Below are 17,026 nucleotides of genomic sequence, written 5' to 3'. Positions count from 1 at the left end.
AAAATATTCACATAATTACAATACACAAACCATGACTACCAAACATCCCCTAAACATACAACAGTACAACACTTCTTTGTAAGCAAAAGTGCCCCTAAATACATTAGATTAAGGACACGTGGACAAATTACAGAACAGGCACTGGGAGCATTTTAATTCTCTGCAGGCCTGCCTAGCAGAGATACAACACCAGGTTTCATTCCTGATGGGACTAGAAAACTACAGCCATACAACAGGAAGACTGATTTTAATCCACAATGTTATGGTTTCCCACACAAAGTTATTTAACTGAGACATAGCAAACCATAGTTATGCAACTACTTGTTGTACAAGACCATGTATATAAATAACTGGAAAGTAAATTTAACAAGCTAAAACTTTATAGTCCTAAAAAGCTGAAATGCGTGATCAACAATTCTTTTTAGAATTCAGAATGAAATTTCGTTGGACATCTGGGCAAACTACTATGAAATGTTATCCCAGACTTTAATGAACATGTACTCTGCACTAAAGCACAACTGCAACATAATATTTTGCAACTTTTTTTTCCAAGTGATATCTTCTACCTGACATCATCTTCCTACGCAAGCTGTTAACACAGGACTACCTTAACATGCATGTTCAATTAATGAATGACACCCAATCCAAGTATACTTACTGGTAGTCAGTCATGCTTCCTTTTCTCTTCCTAGAGTAATCCATTCCTGTACTACCCAAAGAACTTGATATTAGGTTGGTGGGGCCTGGTGAGATGAAGTCATTAATTGTGGAAGAAATGTCCATCCTTTGATCAGCCATCTGGTCATCTGAAAAGATCAAAATATCAATGCATTAAATGATTACAAATTAACTTTGCACTGAGTATATACATTTTTGAAGTAATTAATAACACTGAAAATCTTTAATAACCACACATGCCTGGATATAAAGTAAAAGATTACAATAAACCCCAAGTAATGCTGCAGGAAACAGACAGCTGCATCAACTACAATCTGAATGGTGCAGACCTCCTTGTACAGGGAATATGTACTTCTTGTTTGCTGCTACAATCCATGTGCCCCTTTCCATACTCTGATAACAGAGCGGCTGGCTAGGTTATACATGAACTACAAAGAATTAAGTGTTCATACAAGTCAAATACGGACAGACAGCAGTGAACTTTCAGAATTATGTTTACCTATCCAGGTGTTCTTTATCAGAATAACTGCTCCTATTTATAGATGGATGCCGTCACTTGGAGGACACATTTTCCTGTAACTTCAACAGCTCAACAAGTTGAATTACCTGCCTTTGCTATTAGGAAAATCAAAAGGCTGTGAGCTTTCTCACTAAACTATAAATTTGGATCTACCTAACCTGCCACTACATAGCAGCAAGACATAGGTACTAAGAACCCAACAAATAGTTCACCTTCAGATGCAAACTGCCACAGACATCCCATTTGTCTGAGTAGGTGATGGCCAAGGATGGATGTTAAAAGATTCCTTAGTACTTAACATAAAAAAAAGGCCATTTCTCTGGTATCCTGACCAAATTTACCTTAGTAAGCATAAACGCAATCCTCAGGTCCCCTACTGAAAAAGATGTTGCAAAGCTTACCAGTTAAAATTAAATGTATATAATGGGGTTGCAGCAGTTGCCCAGATTTTACAGCACCTTCAACACACAAGAGAAAAAGATGTGGGATTAGCTGCTGCTTAATTACTAGGAGGCGCAGGGCTTTTCAAGGTCCCCTTTGTCTCCTATCCCCAAGGGTCAGACCTTTCCCCCTCTTCCAATTCCTCCTCTGACTTCCCTGGAAGTTTTGGAGCCTTCAGATCAGATTCATCAGATATTGTCTGGAGTTGGAACCGATTACCTTTCCTACTTCAACTCTGTCTTCTGCTCAGAGTTCCTCTGGCCAATTGGAGCCAGGGAGATCTCGGGGTTGTGGTGGCCTAGTCAGTTCTGAGATGGTGTCGGCTCAGAAATTTTCGGAGTTGTGCCTATGTCTTGGACCCTTGTCTCAGATCAGCCCATCCCTAGCTTCGGAGGAGCGGTCTTCTGGACTGGAGGATACCCGGATTCAGAGGCATGACCACTTGAATTGGGGATCCTCTATTTCTCAGGGTCAGTCAGCTTTTGAGACCTTGGAGAGGGCTAGGTCTGCCTCAGCAGCACAGGTAGTATCAACCTCATCGTATCCACAGTCTTCAGCCTTACAGATCCCACACCTAGTATCTCGGCCAGATCACCCACAGGGACAGGGGGTCCAGAAGCCCCAGGCTACCCATGAGTGTTCCCTCTCCTCTTCTGATACCTCCTGAAAACTCCCCATAAAGGAGGTTCTTCAGAAGAGGAAGTGTAAGAGGAAACACCTAGACTCCACAGAACAGTCTGTCACTGAGGATATTGACCTCAAAGGCAAGGGATCCCCATGGTCACCTCCAGGTGATGTTTCCTTTTGGGACATCCTACAGATTTGGAACAGAGAAATGACTGGAAGCCCAGCAATCCCTCATTGGAGGATTTAGTGTACCTGGCTGCTTTTGGATCCCAAACATCTACCTTCTGGGTGACCCCACCCACTTGTGAGCTCATTGAGTTGATCACTCGGCAGTTGTGGGAGGCTCCAGAGTCCATTGAACCAACCCCCCCCCCCCCGAGACCAAATTAAACAACAGCACCTGAAGATAAAAAATTTTGGTCAAAAGGTGTTCTAGTAGATAACATGGTCATGGCGGCACCCACGAAAAAAGAATTTGCAGAACAGAGTCCTGCTATCCATCCTCCTAATAAGGATTCCAGAATGATGAATAGATGTGGGAAGCATGTGTTCTCTTCAATGACCTTTGCCTGGAGGTACCTAAATTATCTTTCTCATTTTACCAGAATGGAGAGGGGTCTGATCAAGGAGCTCTCAGATATACTCTCAGAAGCCATGTCAGAAGAGGTACAGGCTTCCATTACCTCACAGCTGGCCACCCTACGTATCACTGAAAACTCCACCATGAGGCTCATTTTGCATGCAGCCGAAGGGGTGAGTAGACCTGCGGGTTCAGGTATCTCCATAAGGAGGCAGGCCTGGATGCACTTGTGCAAATTTGCTGAGCCCTTTAAATCTTCATTTCTTAACGCTCCATTTGACAGCACTTTCCTCTTGGCCTAAAGGTTAGAGATGTGTTGTCCAGGTGCGAGAACGATGGCAAGACTTTCTGCCATGGGTGTTCATTTTCCACTCCCCAGAGACCATATTCAAAAACATCAGAGGAGCAGTAGAAAAATGTGGTTCAGACAATCACAAGGGTCTTTTCTTCAAGCATGTAGTGAAAGTTTCACAGAGGCAGAGGCAGAGGGGAGTAAAATAATGGAAGATGCAACCCTTATGGCAGGGGTGCTCGGCATCATCAAGGGTCCAGAGAACCGTTCTTTGGGAAACCCTCCTGAATGGAGACCCGATTGCTCTTCTCTGGAGGCAATCAGGAGTTGACTATCCCTGCACCTGAGAACCTGGGTAAAAGTAATAAACGACCAATGGGTGCAGAGGATAATATCCAGAGAATACTATATCTCCTTTTCCAGTCCACTGCCCCTAAAGCAAAAAATTCTGTGATGTTCCACCCAAAGGGAGAAGTCAGCCATACAGATACAAAAGCTGCTGGACAAGAGAGTCATCCAAGAAGTCCCACCAGACAAGAGAGGATCGGGCACTTACTCGAGATTCTTTCTGGTACCAAAAAAGACAGGGGAATGGAGACCAATATTGGATCTCAGCAGATTAAACATATCAGTTCAGCAGAGCAAGTTCTGGATGGTCATGGTTCAGTCCATCCTTCCATTTTTGGAAAAGGATGACTGCATGTACTCTACAGAGTTTCAGGATGCGTACTATCATATAATGGACAGGCGATCCAGAAGTTATTTGCGCTTCCAGCTGGGAGCCAGTCACTACCAGTTCAGAGTACTGACATTTGGCCTCACTGCAGCCCCCAGTGTTTTCACCAAATGTATGGCAGTAGTAGCAGCTCATTTGAGACAGCAAGGATTCCAGGCATTTCCATATCTAGACTGGCTCATCACCGCCCCGACCAGGCATCTACTTCTAGAACCAAACGACATGGTTCTTCAAACTTGTTCTTCATTAGGTATTACCATAAATTACGAAAAATCAAACCTAAATCCCTTTCAAGAATTGGATTTCATAGGAGCAAACACAAAATCGAGATTTTAGCACATCTCCCATCATCAAAAGTGATGACCATAACGGATTAAGTCAAGAAGTTATTACACAATTCAAGCAGTACTTTAGGCCTTAGGTTCTATGGCAGCAACAGTAAAACTTGCTCCACTAGTCAGATTCCACATGAGAGTATTACAGTGGCTTCTCACAGTGCAGTGGTTTATCCTTCATCAACCAATGTCAGCCACGATAAGGATTACAAACACTTGCAAGAGGGATCTGTCATGGTGGACTCACTCAGAACAGCTTATTCAAGGTCGTCCTTTTGTCCCTCCACTCCAAGGCCACAGTGACCATGGGCATTACTAGGAAAAACAGCCAAAAGCACGTGGAGTACTCAAGAGGCCAAGTCTTCTGGAGATGAGACCATTACTACCAGCATTGCAAGTATTTCAGAATGCTCGCCCTTGCGGGACAATTATGATTCAAATCGGACAACATGTCGGTAGTCTGGTACATCAACAAACAAGGAGGAACTAGATCATATTCCTAATGTTGAAAGGTGCTCAAAGTGTGGCAGTGGGTGATCTTGTCCAACCACTTTGACAGCAACACACATTCCGGGAAAGTCGAACGTGACAGCAGGCAAATTAAGCAGGTCCATCATTACGCCTCAAAAGTGGTCCCTCAATCAGAATGTGGCAGAAGACATTCTGCAAGTGGGGCCACCCATGCTGCGACCTTTTTGCGTCCCCTCTGAACAACAAATGCAGCAGCTACTTTGCCCTGATCCCCCCAAGAGGGGAGTCCGAGGGACTCTATGCCCTTCCCCTACTGTATTAATCCTCAAATTTGTAAAGAAAGTGAACAAGTTGAAGAGAAAAGTAATCCTCATTGCCACGTACTGGCCCCAACAAATCTGGTTTCCCTTTCTTTGGCCTTACCTATGGAAGGAAACCATGGATTCTGGATCCAATTCTAGACCTTCTGCACATCCAACAGAAATGCCTCATCCGAATAGTCAATCTCAGGCGGACAGCTTGGTATCCAATATTCTGCTGACAGCCAGACAACTTATACTCTTCTTCACCAGTGCATCACATCCTACTATCCTCCCACAGGCCATCCATAAGAAAGTTGTGTAACAGTAAATGGAGGAGATTCGTACATTAGTCTCAACAAAATGATGTGGATAGGAGCTGAAAAAGGATCTACATTACTCTAGAGTTTTTACTGTAGATGTTTAAAGATATTCTGCGGTAAAAGTGCAGCTAGCTGCTATTTCTAACTTTCACATAATTTTTGATGGCTCCTCTCTTGCTTTGCTAAGCTATGCAAAGCTTTCTTGAGTGTAACGTTTACTCAAGCTCCCTTCACCACCTAGGGACTTAAATTTGATATTGCAACCAGGGGCTACCTGTCAACTTAAGTTTCTCTCTTGGAAAACCATCTTCTTGGTAGCCATCACATTGGCAAGGATAATGTCGGAGATTCAGGCATTACCATCCCAATCATATTTGATCTTTCACAAGGACAGGGTCATTTTATGTACTAATCCCTCATTTTTACTTATGATAGTTTCAGAAACTACCATCAACCAATCCATTAATTTGCCACTTTTCTTCCCAAACTTCACGAATAAAGGTGAATATATGTTACATCTGCTAGATGTTCAGATAACTACGTTTTTACCATCATAGAACAAAGGACGTAAGAAAATAAAGTCAATTATTCATCTTCTCAGAAAATAGATTGGACCTCCCAGTGACCACAGTGACTCTAGCTAAATGGATTACGGACTCCATATCTTCTAGTTGAGAGTCAAGGTTTAGAGCTGCCAAAACCTGTTTTAGCTCACTCCATTAGAGCAGTGGCCATCTCTTCAGCTTTTCAGTCTAGAGTGTCCATGGATGAAATATGCTCAGCAGCAAACTGGGGTACCCCTCATACCTTCATTACAAGCTAGATTTGATCTCTACGGGTAGGGCCTCCTTTGGTTCACTGGTTCTGAAGAATATCCTTCTGTAAGACCACCTAGGAAAAAGGTAGTTGGGAACTCAGTCCCATATGTGAGACTGAAATGAAAATTGACATCAGATAAAATAGTTATGTACTCACCGTAACGTTACATCTGTGTTATCCATTTTCATTTTATCCTCACAATCCCACTCACCATCCCCCTGTCCCTTTTTTGGTTTCTGGATGAGCGAGTTGATCTAAATTTGTTTATTGGCTACAGTGAAAGACAGAAATGGGCTTACCCTTATTTGAGGTAATTTTCTATTCTACCATTTTCTACGATAAGCAGAAAAGATCGGAGGTGATTAGGAGAGAAGCCTTATATGGGTACGGTAGGGAGCTCAAGAGCTTTTTGGCTGTCACGAGCTGTTGCAATGACAGAGCTGGATCCAAGGGTCCGAACCCATATGTGAGGAAAAAATGAAATTGGGCAACACCGATGGAATGTTATGGTGAGTACATAATTATTTTATAGACTAAGCTGGGATTTTATGAGTACAGCAATAGAAGCATTAGCATTCCCTAATACAATCTTCTTCTTTTGGCTGCTCCCGTTAAGGGTCACCACAGCAGATCTGTTTCCATTTCTTCCTGTCCTCTGCATCTTGCTCTGTCACACCAATCACCTGCATGTTCTCTCTCACCATATCCATAAACCTCATCTTAGGCCTTCCTCTTTTCCTGTTACCTGGCAGCTTCATCCTTAGCATTTTTCCCAATATACTCTGCATCCCTCCTCAGCACATGTCCAAACCAACATAATCTTGCTTCTCTGGATTTGTCTCCAAACCTTCCAACCTGGGCTGACCCTCTAATATACTTATTCTAATCCTGTCCACCCTCGTCACACCCAGTGCAAATCTTAACATCTTTAACTCCGCCATGTCCAGCTCCGACTCCTGCCTTTGTCAATGCCACTGTCTCCAACACATATAACATAGCTGGTCTCACTACCCCTCTTGTAGACCTTCCCTTTTACTCTTACTGGTACTTGTCTGTCACAAATAACTCCTAACACTCTACTCTGTCGACTCCATCCTGCCTGTACTCTCTTCTTCACCTCTCTTTCACACTCACCATTACTCTGAACTAAACTCATCCATCTTCACCACCTCTACTCCCTGCATCCTCACCATTCCTCTCCCTGCATCCTCACCATTCCTCTATCCTCCCTCTCATTCACACACACATATTCTGTCTTGGTCCTGCTGACCTTTATTCATCTTCTCTCTCTAGAGTAGATCTCCACCTCTCCAGGGTCTCCTCTTCCTTCATTCCTCTTCTCTCTAGAGTAGATCTCCACCTCTCCAGGGTCTCCTCCCCCTGTTCCCTACTCTCACTACAGATCACAATGTCATCTGCAAACATCATAGTCCACAGGGACTCCTGTCTGATCGTCTGTCAACCTGTCAATCACCACAGCAAATAAGAAAGGGCTCAGAGCTGATCCTTTATGTAATCCCACCTCCACCTTAAACGCATCCATCACTCCCACCGCATACTTCACCGCTGTCACACTACCCTCGTACATATCCTGTACCACTATTACATACTTCTTTGACACTCCCGACTTCCTCAAACAATACCACAACTCTTCTCTAGGCACCTTGTCATATGCTTTCTTCAAGTCCACAAAGACACAAAGCAACTCCTTCTGACCTGCTCTGTACTTCTCCATCACTTTCAGAGCAAACATTGCATCTGTAGAGCTCTTTCCTGGCATGAAACCATACTGCTGATCACTAATCACCACCTCCCTTCTTAACCTAGCTTCCACTACTCTTTCCCATAACTTCATGCTGTGACTGATCAATTTAATCCCTTTGTAGTTACTACAGTTCTGCACATCACACTTGTTCTTAAAAATCGGTACCAAAACACTTTCTCCATTCCTCAGGCATCCTTTCACTTTCCAAGATTTCATTAAACAATCTAGTTAAAAACTCCACTGCCATTTCACCTAAACACCTCCATGCTTCCACAGGTATGTCATCTGGACCAACAGCCTTTCCATTCTTCATCCTCTTCATAGCTATCCTTACTTCCTCCTTGCTAATCCACTGCACTTTATGATTCACTATCTACACATCATCCAACCTTCTCTCCCTCTCATTCTCTTCATTCATCAGCCCCTCAAAGTACTCTCTGCTCAACACACTCCTCACTTGAGTATTTTTCCCTCATTATCCTTTATCACCCTTACCTGCTGCATATCTTTCCTAGCTCAGTCCCTTTGTCTAGCCAATCGATACAGGTCCTTTTCTCCCTCCTTAGTGTCGAACTTTTCATACAACTCTTCATACGTCTTATCCTTAGCCTTCGCCACCTCTCTCTGCCATGCACATCACCTCCTTATACTCCTGTCTACTTTCATCTCTCTGACAATCCCACTTCTTCGCCAAACGCTTTCTCTGTATACTCTCCTGTACTTCCTCATTCCACCACCAGGTCTCCTTGTCCTCCTTACTCTTTCCAGAGGTCACACCAAGCACCTTTCTAGCCATCTCCCTTACTAGCTCTGCTGTAGTTACCCAGCTATTCGGTAACTCTTCACTGCCACCCAGTGCCCGTCTTAACTTTTCCCTGAACGCCACCTCACAATTACCCTTTTTCAATTTCCACCATTTGATCCTTGGTGCTGCCCTCACTCCTCCTCCTCTTACAGTAAGGTTAATTAGCCAACACCCATACTTATGGGGACATGATAAAATACAGTAATACAGTATTTAGGAGTATGGGTTAAAAATAATTCATTTACGGCAGCTAAGGATATGTGGGAAGACACTAAACAAAAGGCAATATAAAAACAGAAATATTGGAAGCTCTTAAGGATATGGATAGCAAAACACAGGTAGTGAAAAAGGTTTTTAGCCCCTTTACTTTTATATACAGGTCAGGCATATTCTTAATCAACTACAGGAAAATTTGTGGACAGTAATTAATACAAAGTTGAAGGATTTTATCTGGGAAGGGAAGAAGGCAAGGGTCAGGTGGAATAAGTTGATCATTCCAAAAGAAAAAGGTGGTTTAGGATTACCTGATTTGAAGGGACATTTTAGAGCTACACAGTTAAGGCTCATACATAATACAAGTTCATATACACAACACACACAGAAAGCTATAATTCAGAGTTGGAAGGGGTGAAGGTGAAGCTGGGGGAATTCAAGAAATAAGGACAGAGTGGGATTTTGGATGCAGATCCTTAAGAACAGCAGCAGCCATGCAGAACATTACATTCATAACATAATAAAGTATTCTAAGGACTAATCTAAAACTGCGAAAAATGCACTCACAAAGCAACTCCAAAATCCAAAAGAGCGCAGTGGGCAAAAGAGAGACACTCCAACCAGCTTGAAAAAGCCACACGATTTATTAAATATCCACAAATGAACAGAAATAAAGCATTAACGCAATTCATCCACAATACGCGTTTTCGTCCACATAAAACTTGGACTTCAGAGATCCCTCTCTGATGAAGTCCAAGTTTTATGTGGACGAAAAAGCATACTGTGGATGAATTGCGTTAATGCTTTATTTCTGTTCAATTGTGAATATTTAATAAATCGTGTGGCTTTTTCAAGCTGGTTGGAGTGTCTCTCTTTTGCCCACTGCGCTCTTTTGGATTCTAAGGACTAAGCCAACAAGAGAAGGGAGAAAGACAATTCTTCTGATAGGGATAACTGTAATTAGGGGTACAAAGGACAGGCAACAGGGGTCTGGAATTCACTGAAGAAAATTGGCAAAGGAAAAGAGGTATTGGAAGCAAATAGAGAGAAAGGTCCGAATACCAGAGTAAAGATTGTCCCTCCTGCATCGGCTGCAGGTCGCCAGGGACTGACATCAGGTTGTCAGTGGTATAAAGCAGGGCGACTGACACCATTACATCAGTTTTTCTTGCCCCAACCTATAGGACCCCTGACCAGAAGGCCAGAGGAAGGCGAACCTGGGGGATGCCCATAGGCATAGACTGTTTGGGAAACGGAGAGAAAGAGGGGGAAGGAGGGAGGGAAAACAGGACTGCAGCAGTGAATACACTCTAACATCTACATTTATGGCAAGTGTACACAACTGTACTATGTTCGTGTTTCACTGTTGCAGTCATCACTTGTGGGAAGATTTCCAAAGCTGAAGGTAGGGTGGATGGTAGAAGGCAAGGAATAGAACAGGCTTACACTGCTCTAAGTAGGCCCTAGCATGCCCTGCAGAACTGCAGAGGCAAAGCCTGCACTGGTTTTGGAGAAAAAAAAGAGGCAACTGGTAGTGTCTGGTGAAGGTGTGGATGGAATTCCAAGTGGCAGCTTCTAGGATGTTTTTGGTAGGGACATCCCTGAGGAAGGCAGTGGAAGTAGATGCTGCCCTAGTGGAATGGCTTCGGACAGGCTTGGGAGGAATTTTTCCATGGAAGTAGTAGCAGAATTGGATACAGTTGGATATCTATTTAGAAATTGTCTGCTTGGAAATAGGTTTCCCCTCTGCCCCTGCGGCGAAGCTGACCAGGAGCTGGTCAGTCTTTGAGAGACTTTGTTCTATCCAGATAGTATCCAAGTTGTCTGTGCACATCCAGTGAATGAAAGATTCTTTCTCCCCTGTTCTGAGGGTTAGGAAAGAAGGTGGGAAGATGTACAGCCTGATTCAGTCTTACGTCAGACACCACCTTAGGCATAAAAGAGGGGTTAGTTCTAAGAGACACCCTGTCTGCATGGAAGATAATAAATGGTTCAATGACCATGAGCACCTGCAGCTCGGAAACCCTCCTAGCTGAGGTTATGGCCAGCAGGAAGGCGGTCTTCCAAGAGAGGCATTTTAGTTTTGCTGAGGCAGCTGGTTCAAAGGGAGGTAAGGTTAATTTTTCCAAGACATAATTCAGGTCCAAGGCAGGAGTGGGTGGCCTCCTAGGTGGCCTGATATGAGATACCCCTCTAAGGAATTGTTTTAGCAGGGGGTGAGAGAACAAAGGCTGCTCTGCTTGGGAATGGGCAGAGATAGCGGAGGCATGAATTTTGATGGAAGAGTAAGATTATCTTTTTTTGCACTCGCTCCACCAAGTAGTCTAGAATCAGAGAGAGAGAGATACAAGGGAGCTGCTTGCACTCTTAGTTTGCTGCCAGGCATTGAATGTTTTCCATTTTGCTGAGTATGATTTCCTGGTAATAGGCATTCTGGCCTCCTTAATTATATCCAGGACCTGCTTGCTCAATAGTGGGTTGGTATCCACCTTTGGGGTATAAGCCACGTGGATAGTTTGAGGGTCTGCAGATTGGGATGAAGTACTGACCCTTTTGGGTTAGAAGTCCTTCTGTGAGAGGCAGGCTCCTGAGTGGTTCCTTGGTTAGGCTGAGTAGCAAGAGGTACCAATATTTCCTGGGCCAATTTGGAGCAATCAGTATAGCCCTTGGCCCTTCCTCCTTGATCTTTAGCAGTACCCTTGGGATCATTGGCAAGGGGGGGGGGCATAGACAAACAGGTTTCCCCAGTGAAAGGAGAGAGCATCCACTATCCAAGCTTCTGGGTGGAATGCCCTCATGCAGAACTGGTCTGCCTGTTTTCTATAGATGCAGAGAGGTCTACCTCTGGGGTCCCCCAAGTTTGGGTGATGCAGAGGAAGGCCTCCCTCCAAAGCTGTCATTTGTGGAGGTCCAGGACAATTCTGCTGAGGTGGTCTGCTAGGGTATTGTGCTCCCCCAGGATGTACTGGGCTATCAGATGAAGGCCCATCATCGAGGCAGTCTGCCAGAGAAGCATGGCTGGATGAGAAAATGGGTAGGAGTGTGTTCCCCTCTGCTTGACGTACCACATGACTGTGGTATTGTCTGTTTTGATGAGGAGCACCCCTGTCTTCAGGTGGCTCTTGAAGGCTGTGATAGCTCCGAGTACTGCCATCATTTCCTTTAGGTTGATGTGTAGGTCTAGGTCCCTGAGGTCCCATGTGCCTTGGGTGCACATGTCTCCTAAGTGTGTGTCCCCCGGGACATCCGTGGTGATGGTCTGGCCATGGGGAAGAATTAGAAATGGTAGGCCCTTGTTCCGGGTGCAGACTTTTGTCCACCACAGGAGTTTCTCTCTTAAGCAGGGAATCAGAAGCAGTTGCAGCTCCAGAGACTGAAAGTGCTGGCATCATAGTTTTTTAGGTACCATTGCAGCTCTCATGTGTAGTCTGGCCAAGGGCACCAACAGGATGCAGGATGCCATGTACCACAGATCTTGAAAGAACTTCCTTGCTGTGAGGTGTGTTCTGTAAGCCAATTGGGAGAAATATTGGGGTAGGAAACTGTTTTTCGAGAGAAAGGAAGGCTCTTTGGGTGGAAGTGTCCAGGAGAGGTCCCACGACGGTGATCTGTCTGGTGGGCTGGAAATGGGATTTTTCCTTGTTGATGGTAAATCCCAGAGAGGTAAAGTGTGATTGGACAAAGTTGAGGTCTTGCAGGAGCTATTCCTTGCTGTCTGCCTGGATGAGACAGTCGTCCAGATAGGGGTAAATTTGAATGTTTTTCTGCCTGCAGAAGGAAATGACAGGAGACAGGCATTTGGTGAAGACCGTGGGAGCAGTAGATAAGCCGCAGAGTAGAGAACTGAAAGTTACAGGGATATGGAGGTAGGCATCCTTTAGGTCCAGGGTGACTAGCCAGGCATTTAGGGTCAGCATGGGCAAAAGTTTTCAGAACGTAAGCATTTTGAATTTTGGCACTTGCAGGGAAAGGTTTAGTAGGAGATAGATCCAGAATATGGTGCCAAGTGCCCTCTTTCCTGGGTACCAGGAACAATCTTGAATAAAACCCTTTTCCAGCTTGTTCCTGGGGTACAGATTCCACTGCTCCATTTGCACAGAGTTTCTGAATTTGGCCGACGGCCTCTGCCTGTTGATTTGTTGGTATGTCTGGGTACCCTGTCAAGATTAGGCTCTCTTTGAAGGAGAATCTGTATCCTTGGAAAATGATTTTTAGGACCCATTGATCCTTTGTGATGGATTGCCAGTTGTCTTTGAAAAGGGATAGCCTTCCTCCTAACCTTTGGGGGGGGGGGTAGAAGGGGGAGGAGGAGTCATTGCAAATGAGTGGGCTTAAGAACTCCCTGGCCTGGGGGTTGTAGAGGTCCATTATCTGGGCCATTGCTGTCCTTTTAAGTTGCTGGGGGGGGGGGGGGGTCTGTCCCTGCATCCTTTCCTTTGCACAGGCCTGGATTGAGAAAAGGACCAGCGTTTGGTGGGAAAGTTCCTGCTGAATGTGGGAGGTTGTACCTCGAGGAAATCTTTTACTGTCTGCATTGATTTGGCCTCATCTTCCATTTTCTTGAGTACCTCCTCCACCTTAGATGCAAACTGGCGTTCCTTATCAAGGGGGGAATCTAGGAGTCTGGATTTAACATGATCAGGCAGAGGTTGCTCTTTCAGCCATGCATGTCTTCTAATGACTGACCTCGCAACAGCAGCCCTGCTAGAGGCATATCCAACAACTGGAATGTCCACAGAAGTTCCTCACTAAAAGAATATAGGGTGTAAATAAAACATCCTATGCAGCCTACCTCAAGGTCCTATCCCTGTTTTCTGTCTCCTACAGGCTTTTGAGGGGAGATCTATGCCTGGCATATAGGGCATTGTCAGACCCCACTCTGATGGACCTCCTGCATATTCACAAAACAAACAGCACCAGAATTGCCTATTCTAAAGACTTAAACTTTGCCTGTGATAAACATAGGTCCTGCTGGAGAGATAGGTATGTATCCCAGAGACTACCGCATCTATGTAACAGGCTTCCCAACCATGTGAAGCAGAGTTCCTCCCTAACCCAATTCAAGTGCAACTTGGACAATTGGATGAGAAACCAGAAATTCATCCCTGGTTTGGCACCTACATCTCTAATGGACAGAGGCAACCTGAAAATGGTTCATCTCCCAAGCCCCTGCTTACACTTATCAAGGGTATCAGAACTTGTCAGAGATTTGGGATGCAAGGCCGTTGTGGTCATTAGCCTAGTAAGCACCTGTGAACCCATGTTACCAGTGGGACTGAATATAGGTTTATTAGAAAAGTACAGTTGTGTACACTTGCCATAAATGTAGATGTTAGAGTGTATTTACTGTTGCAGTCATCACATTTCAGTTATCTGCTTGCAGTAGCCCTCAGTCAGCCTGATTATCAAAGTCTTGGGTCCTGCCACGATTGCTGTCTCATCCTCCATGACGTCAGGTAGTCAGGGGTATAAAGCATGCAGCTGATGCCATTACATCAGTTTTCCTTGCCCTAGATGTCGTGCGCCCCCCTTAATGGGAAGCAATTTATATATATATATATATATATATATATATATATATATATATATATATATATATATATATATATACATATATACATATATATATATATATATATATATATATATATATATATATATATATATATATATATATATATATATATATACACACACACACACACACACACACACATATATATATATATATATATATATATATATATATATATATATATATATATATATATACACACACACACACACACACACACACACACACACACAAGGTTATACACAAAAAAAAAAAACAACCCAAAAAAAAAAGTTTGGTAAAAGAGTAAGTAGAATAGAGGTATAGCCAAATAAGTCAGGGGGCTGGAGGGATGGTAACCAGGACTCACACACACACACACACACACACACACACACACACACACACACACACACACACACACACACACACACACACACACACACACACACACACACACAAGGTTATACCTCCAACAAAAAAGCAAATACACCAAAAAGCTTTTAAGTATAGTAAAGTAGAATAGAGGTATAGCCAAAATAAGTCAGGGGGCTGGAGGGATGGTAACCAGGACTGCAACAGTGAATACACTCGAACATCTACATTTATGGTAAGTGTACACAACTGTACTATGTTCTTCGTGCTTCACTGTTGCAGTCATCATATTTGGGTAGATTCCCAAAGCTAAGGATAGGAGGAGGAATTTAGATAGCATTAGGGCCAGCTATAAGGCCCTGCAAGACTGCAGTGGCAAAGCCAGCTCTGGATTTAGAGAAAATTTGCAAATGGTAATGCTTAATGAAAGTATGTACAGAACTCCAGGTAGCAACTTCTAGGATGTCTCTGGTAGGGACACCTCTGAGAAAGGTTGTAGAGGTAGATGCAGCCCTGGTAGAATGGGGTCTAATCCCCTGTGGAATAGGTTTTCCATGGTGCTTATAACAGAAATAAATGCAATGGCCTATCCATTAAAAATGGTTTGCTTTGAAATAGCCTTCCCCTCTGCTCATGAAGTAAATGCCACCAGCAGTTGTTCAGATTTCCTTACAGATTTAGTCCTGTCCAAGTTGTCTGTGCACATCTAAGTGCAGTATCTGCTCCCCTTTGTTCTGTGGATTAGAAAAGAAGGTTGGCAAATGAATGGACTGATTAAGAGCCACACTGGATACCACTTTGGGCATGAAAGAGGGATTGGACCCGAGGGACACCTTGTCCACATGAAAGATGATGAAAGGCTCCACTGCCATAAGGGCCTGTAATTCAGATGCCCTTCTTGCTGAAGTGATTGCTTAAAGAAAAGCGGTTTTCCAAGAAATTAATTTTAACTCTGCAGTTGCAGCTGGCTCAAAAGGAGGAAGATTGAGTTTTTCCAATACAAAATTAAGGTCCCAGACTGGAGTTGGGGCTCTCCTGGGTGGTCTTAAGTTTTTGGCCCCTCTGAGGAACTGCATGACCAGGGGGTGAGAAAAGAGGGGTAGTTCTGTGTTGTAATGAACTGAAATGGCTGAGGCATGAATTTTGATGGAGGAAAAAGAAAGGCCCTTGTGAAGCATCTCAGTTAAATATTGAAGAATCTGAGGTAAATTGGGCGCTGCTGTGGCCATCCCTTGTGTTTGGTTCCAGGCACAGAATCTTTTCCATTTTTCAGCATAAGATTTTCTAGTACTAGGCCTCCATGCCTCCAAAATGACATCCAACACTTGTTTACTGAGGGATGGTAACGGAAAGATTAGGTAATCAGCCAGGGTCAGGGTTTGAAGCTGAGGGTGCAGAATCTGGTTCTCCTTTCTCCTGTTGAGACAGCAGGGTAGGGATCTGAGGTAGGTGCCATGGAACCATCTGTGACACATTGCACAAGAGGGGGCAACAGTGTTGCCAGGGTCAGTCTGGTGCAATCAGTATCATCCTTGGTTTGTCCTGTTTGACCTTTAGTAGTATTTTGGACAGGAGAGGCAGAGGGGGAAAAGGCATAAACTGATGGATTTTTCCAGCTGAAGGACAGAGTATCCACTTTTCAAGCTTGTTTGTGGGGAGTCCTTGTGCAGAACTTGTCCAGTTAGGAGTTCTGGGGGGAGGTAAACAGGTCTATATCTGGGATCCCCCTTTGTTGATCAACATGTTGAAAAATCTTTGGTTCCAGTTTCCACTCGTGTGGGTCCATGAGATTTCTGCTTAGTTCGTCTGCCAGTGTATTAAGTTTTCCTGGCAGAAACTGAGCCTGTAGATGCACTTGGCAGCTCAAGGCTGTGTTCCACAGAGCCATGGTTCGTCTGCAGAGGGGGTAAGAATGGGTACCCCTTACTTTTTTATGTACCACATAACAGTGGTGTTGTCCGTCTTTACCATTGTCATGGAAGAATGTGGCCCTTGAAGGCTGTCAGAGCATTCTGTACAGCAAACATTTCTTTTTGATTGATATGCAGGTGCATTTGACTTGGATTCCATTTGCCCTGAATGCACTTCCCTGCCAGGTGAGCCCCCCCATGCACAGTCTGATGCGTCTGTTGTTAGGGTTTGCGCAGCAGGGGGTAGAGTGAATGGTAGTCCCTTGTTTTGGTGGCAGGCCTC

General features: G+C 44.2%; 1 protein-coding gene across 1 annotated transcript in view; it reads right to left on the bottom strand.

Annotated features, from left to right (window-relative positions):
• The window catches only part of ARNTL (aryl hydrocarbon receptor nuclear translocator like), a 545,416-nt gene that overhangs the window by 435,387 nt on the left and 93,003 nt on the right, over positions 1 to 17,026 (bottom strand). The window contains exon 3 of the mRNA XM_044059187.1: positions 659 to 806. Within this exon, the coding sequence (XP_043915122.1) occupies positions 659 to 806 (148 nt within the window). The remainder of the gene's footprint in view (positions 1 to 658; positions 807 to 17,026) is intronic.

The sequence above is a fragment of the Protopterus annectens genome, chromosome 17.part0 (genome assembly GCF_019279795.1).
Source record: "Protopterus annectens isolate FY-2018-M chromosome 17.part0, PAN1.0, whole genome shotgun sequence".
Lineage (NCBI taxonomy): Eukaryota > Metazoa > Chordata > Ceratodontiformes > Protopteridae > Protopterus > Protopterus annectens.
The sequence above is the reverse complement of the archived record's forward strand: the minus strand, read 5'-3'. Positions and strand labels throughout refer to the sequence as shown.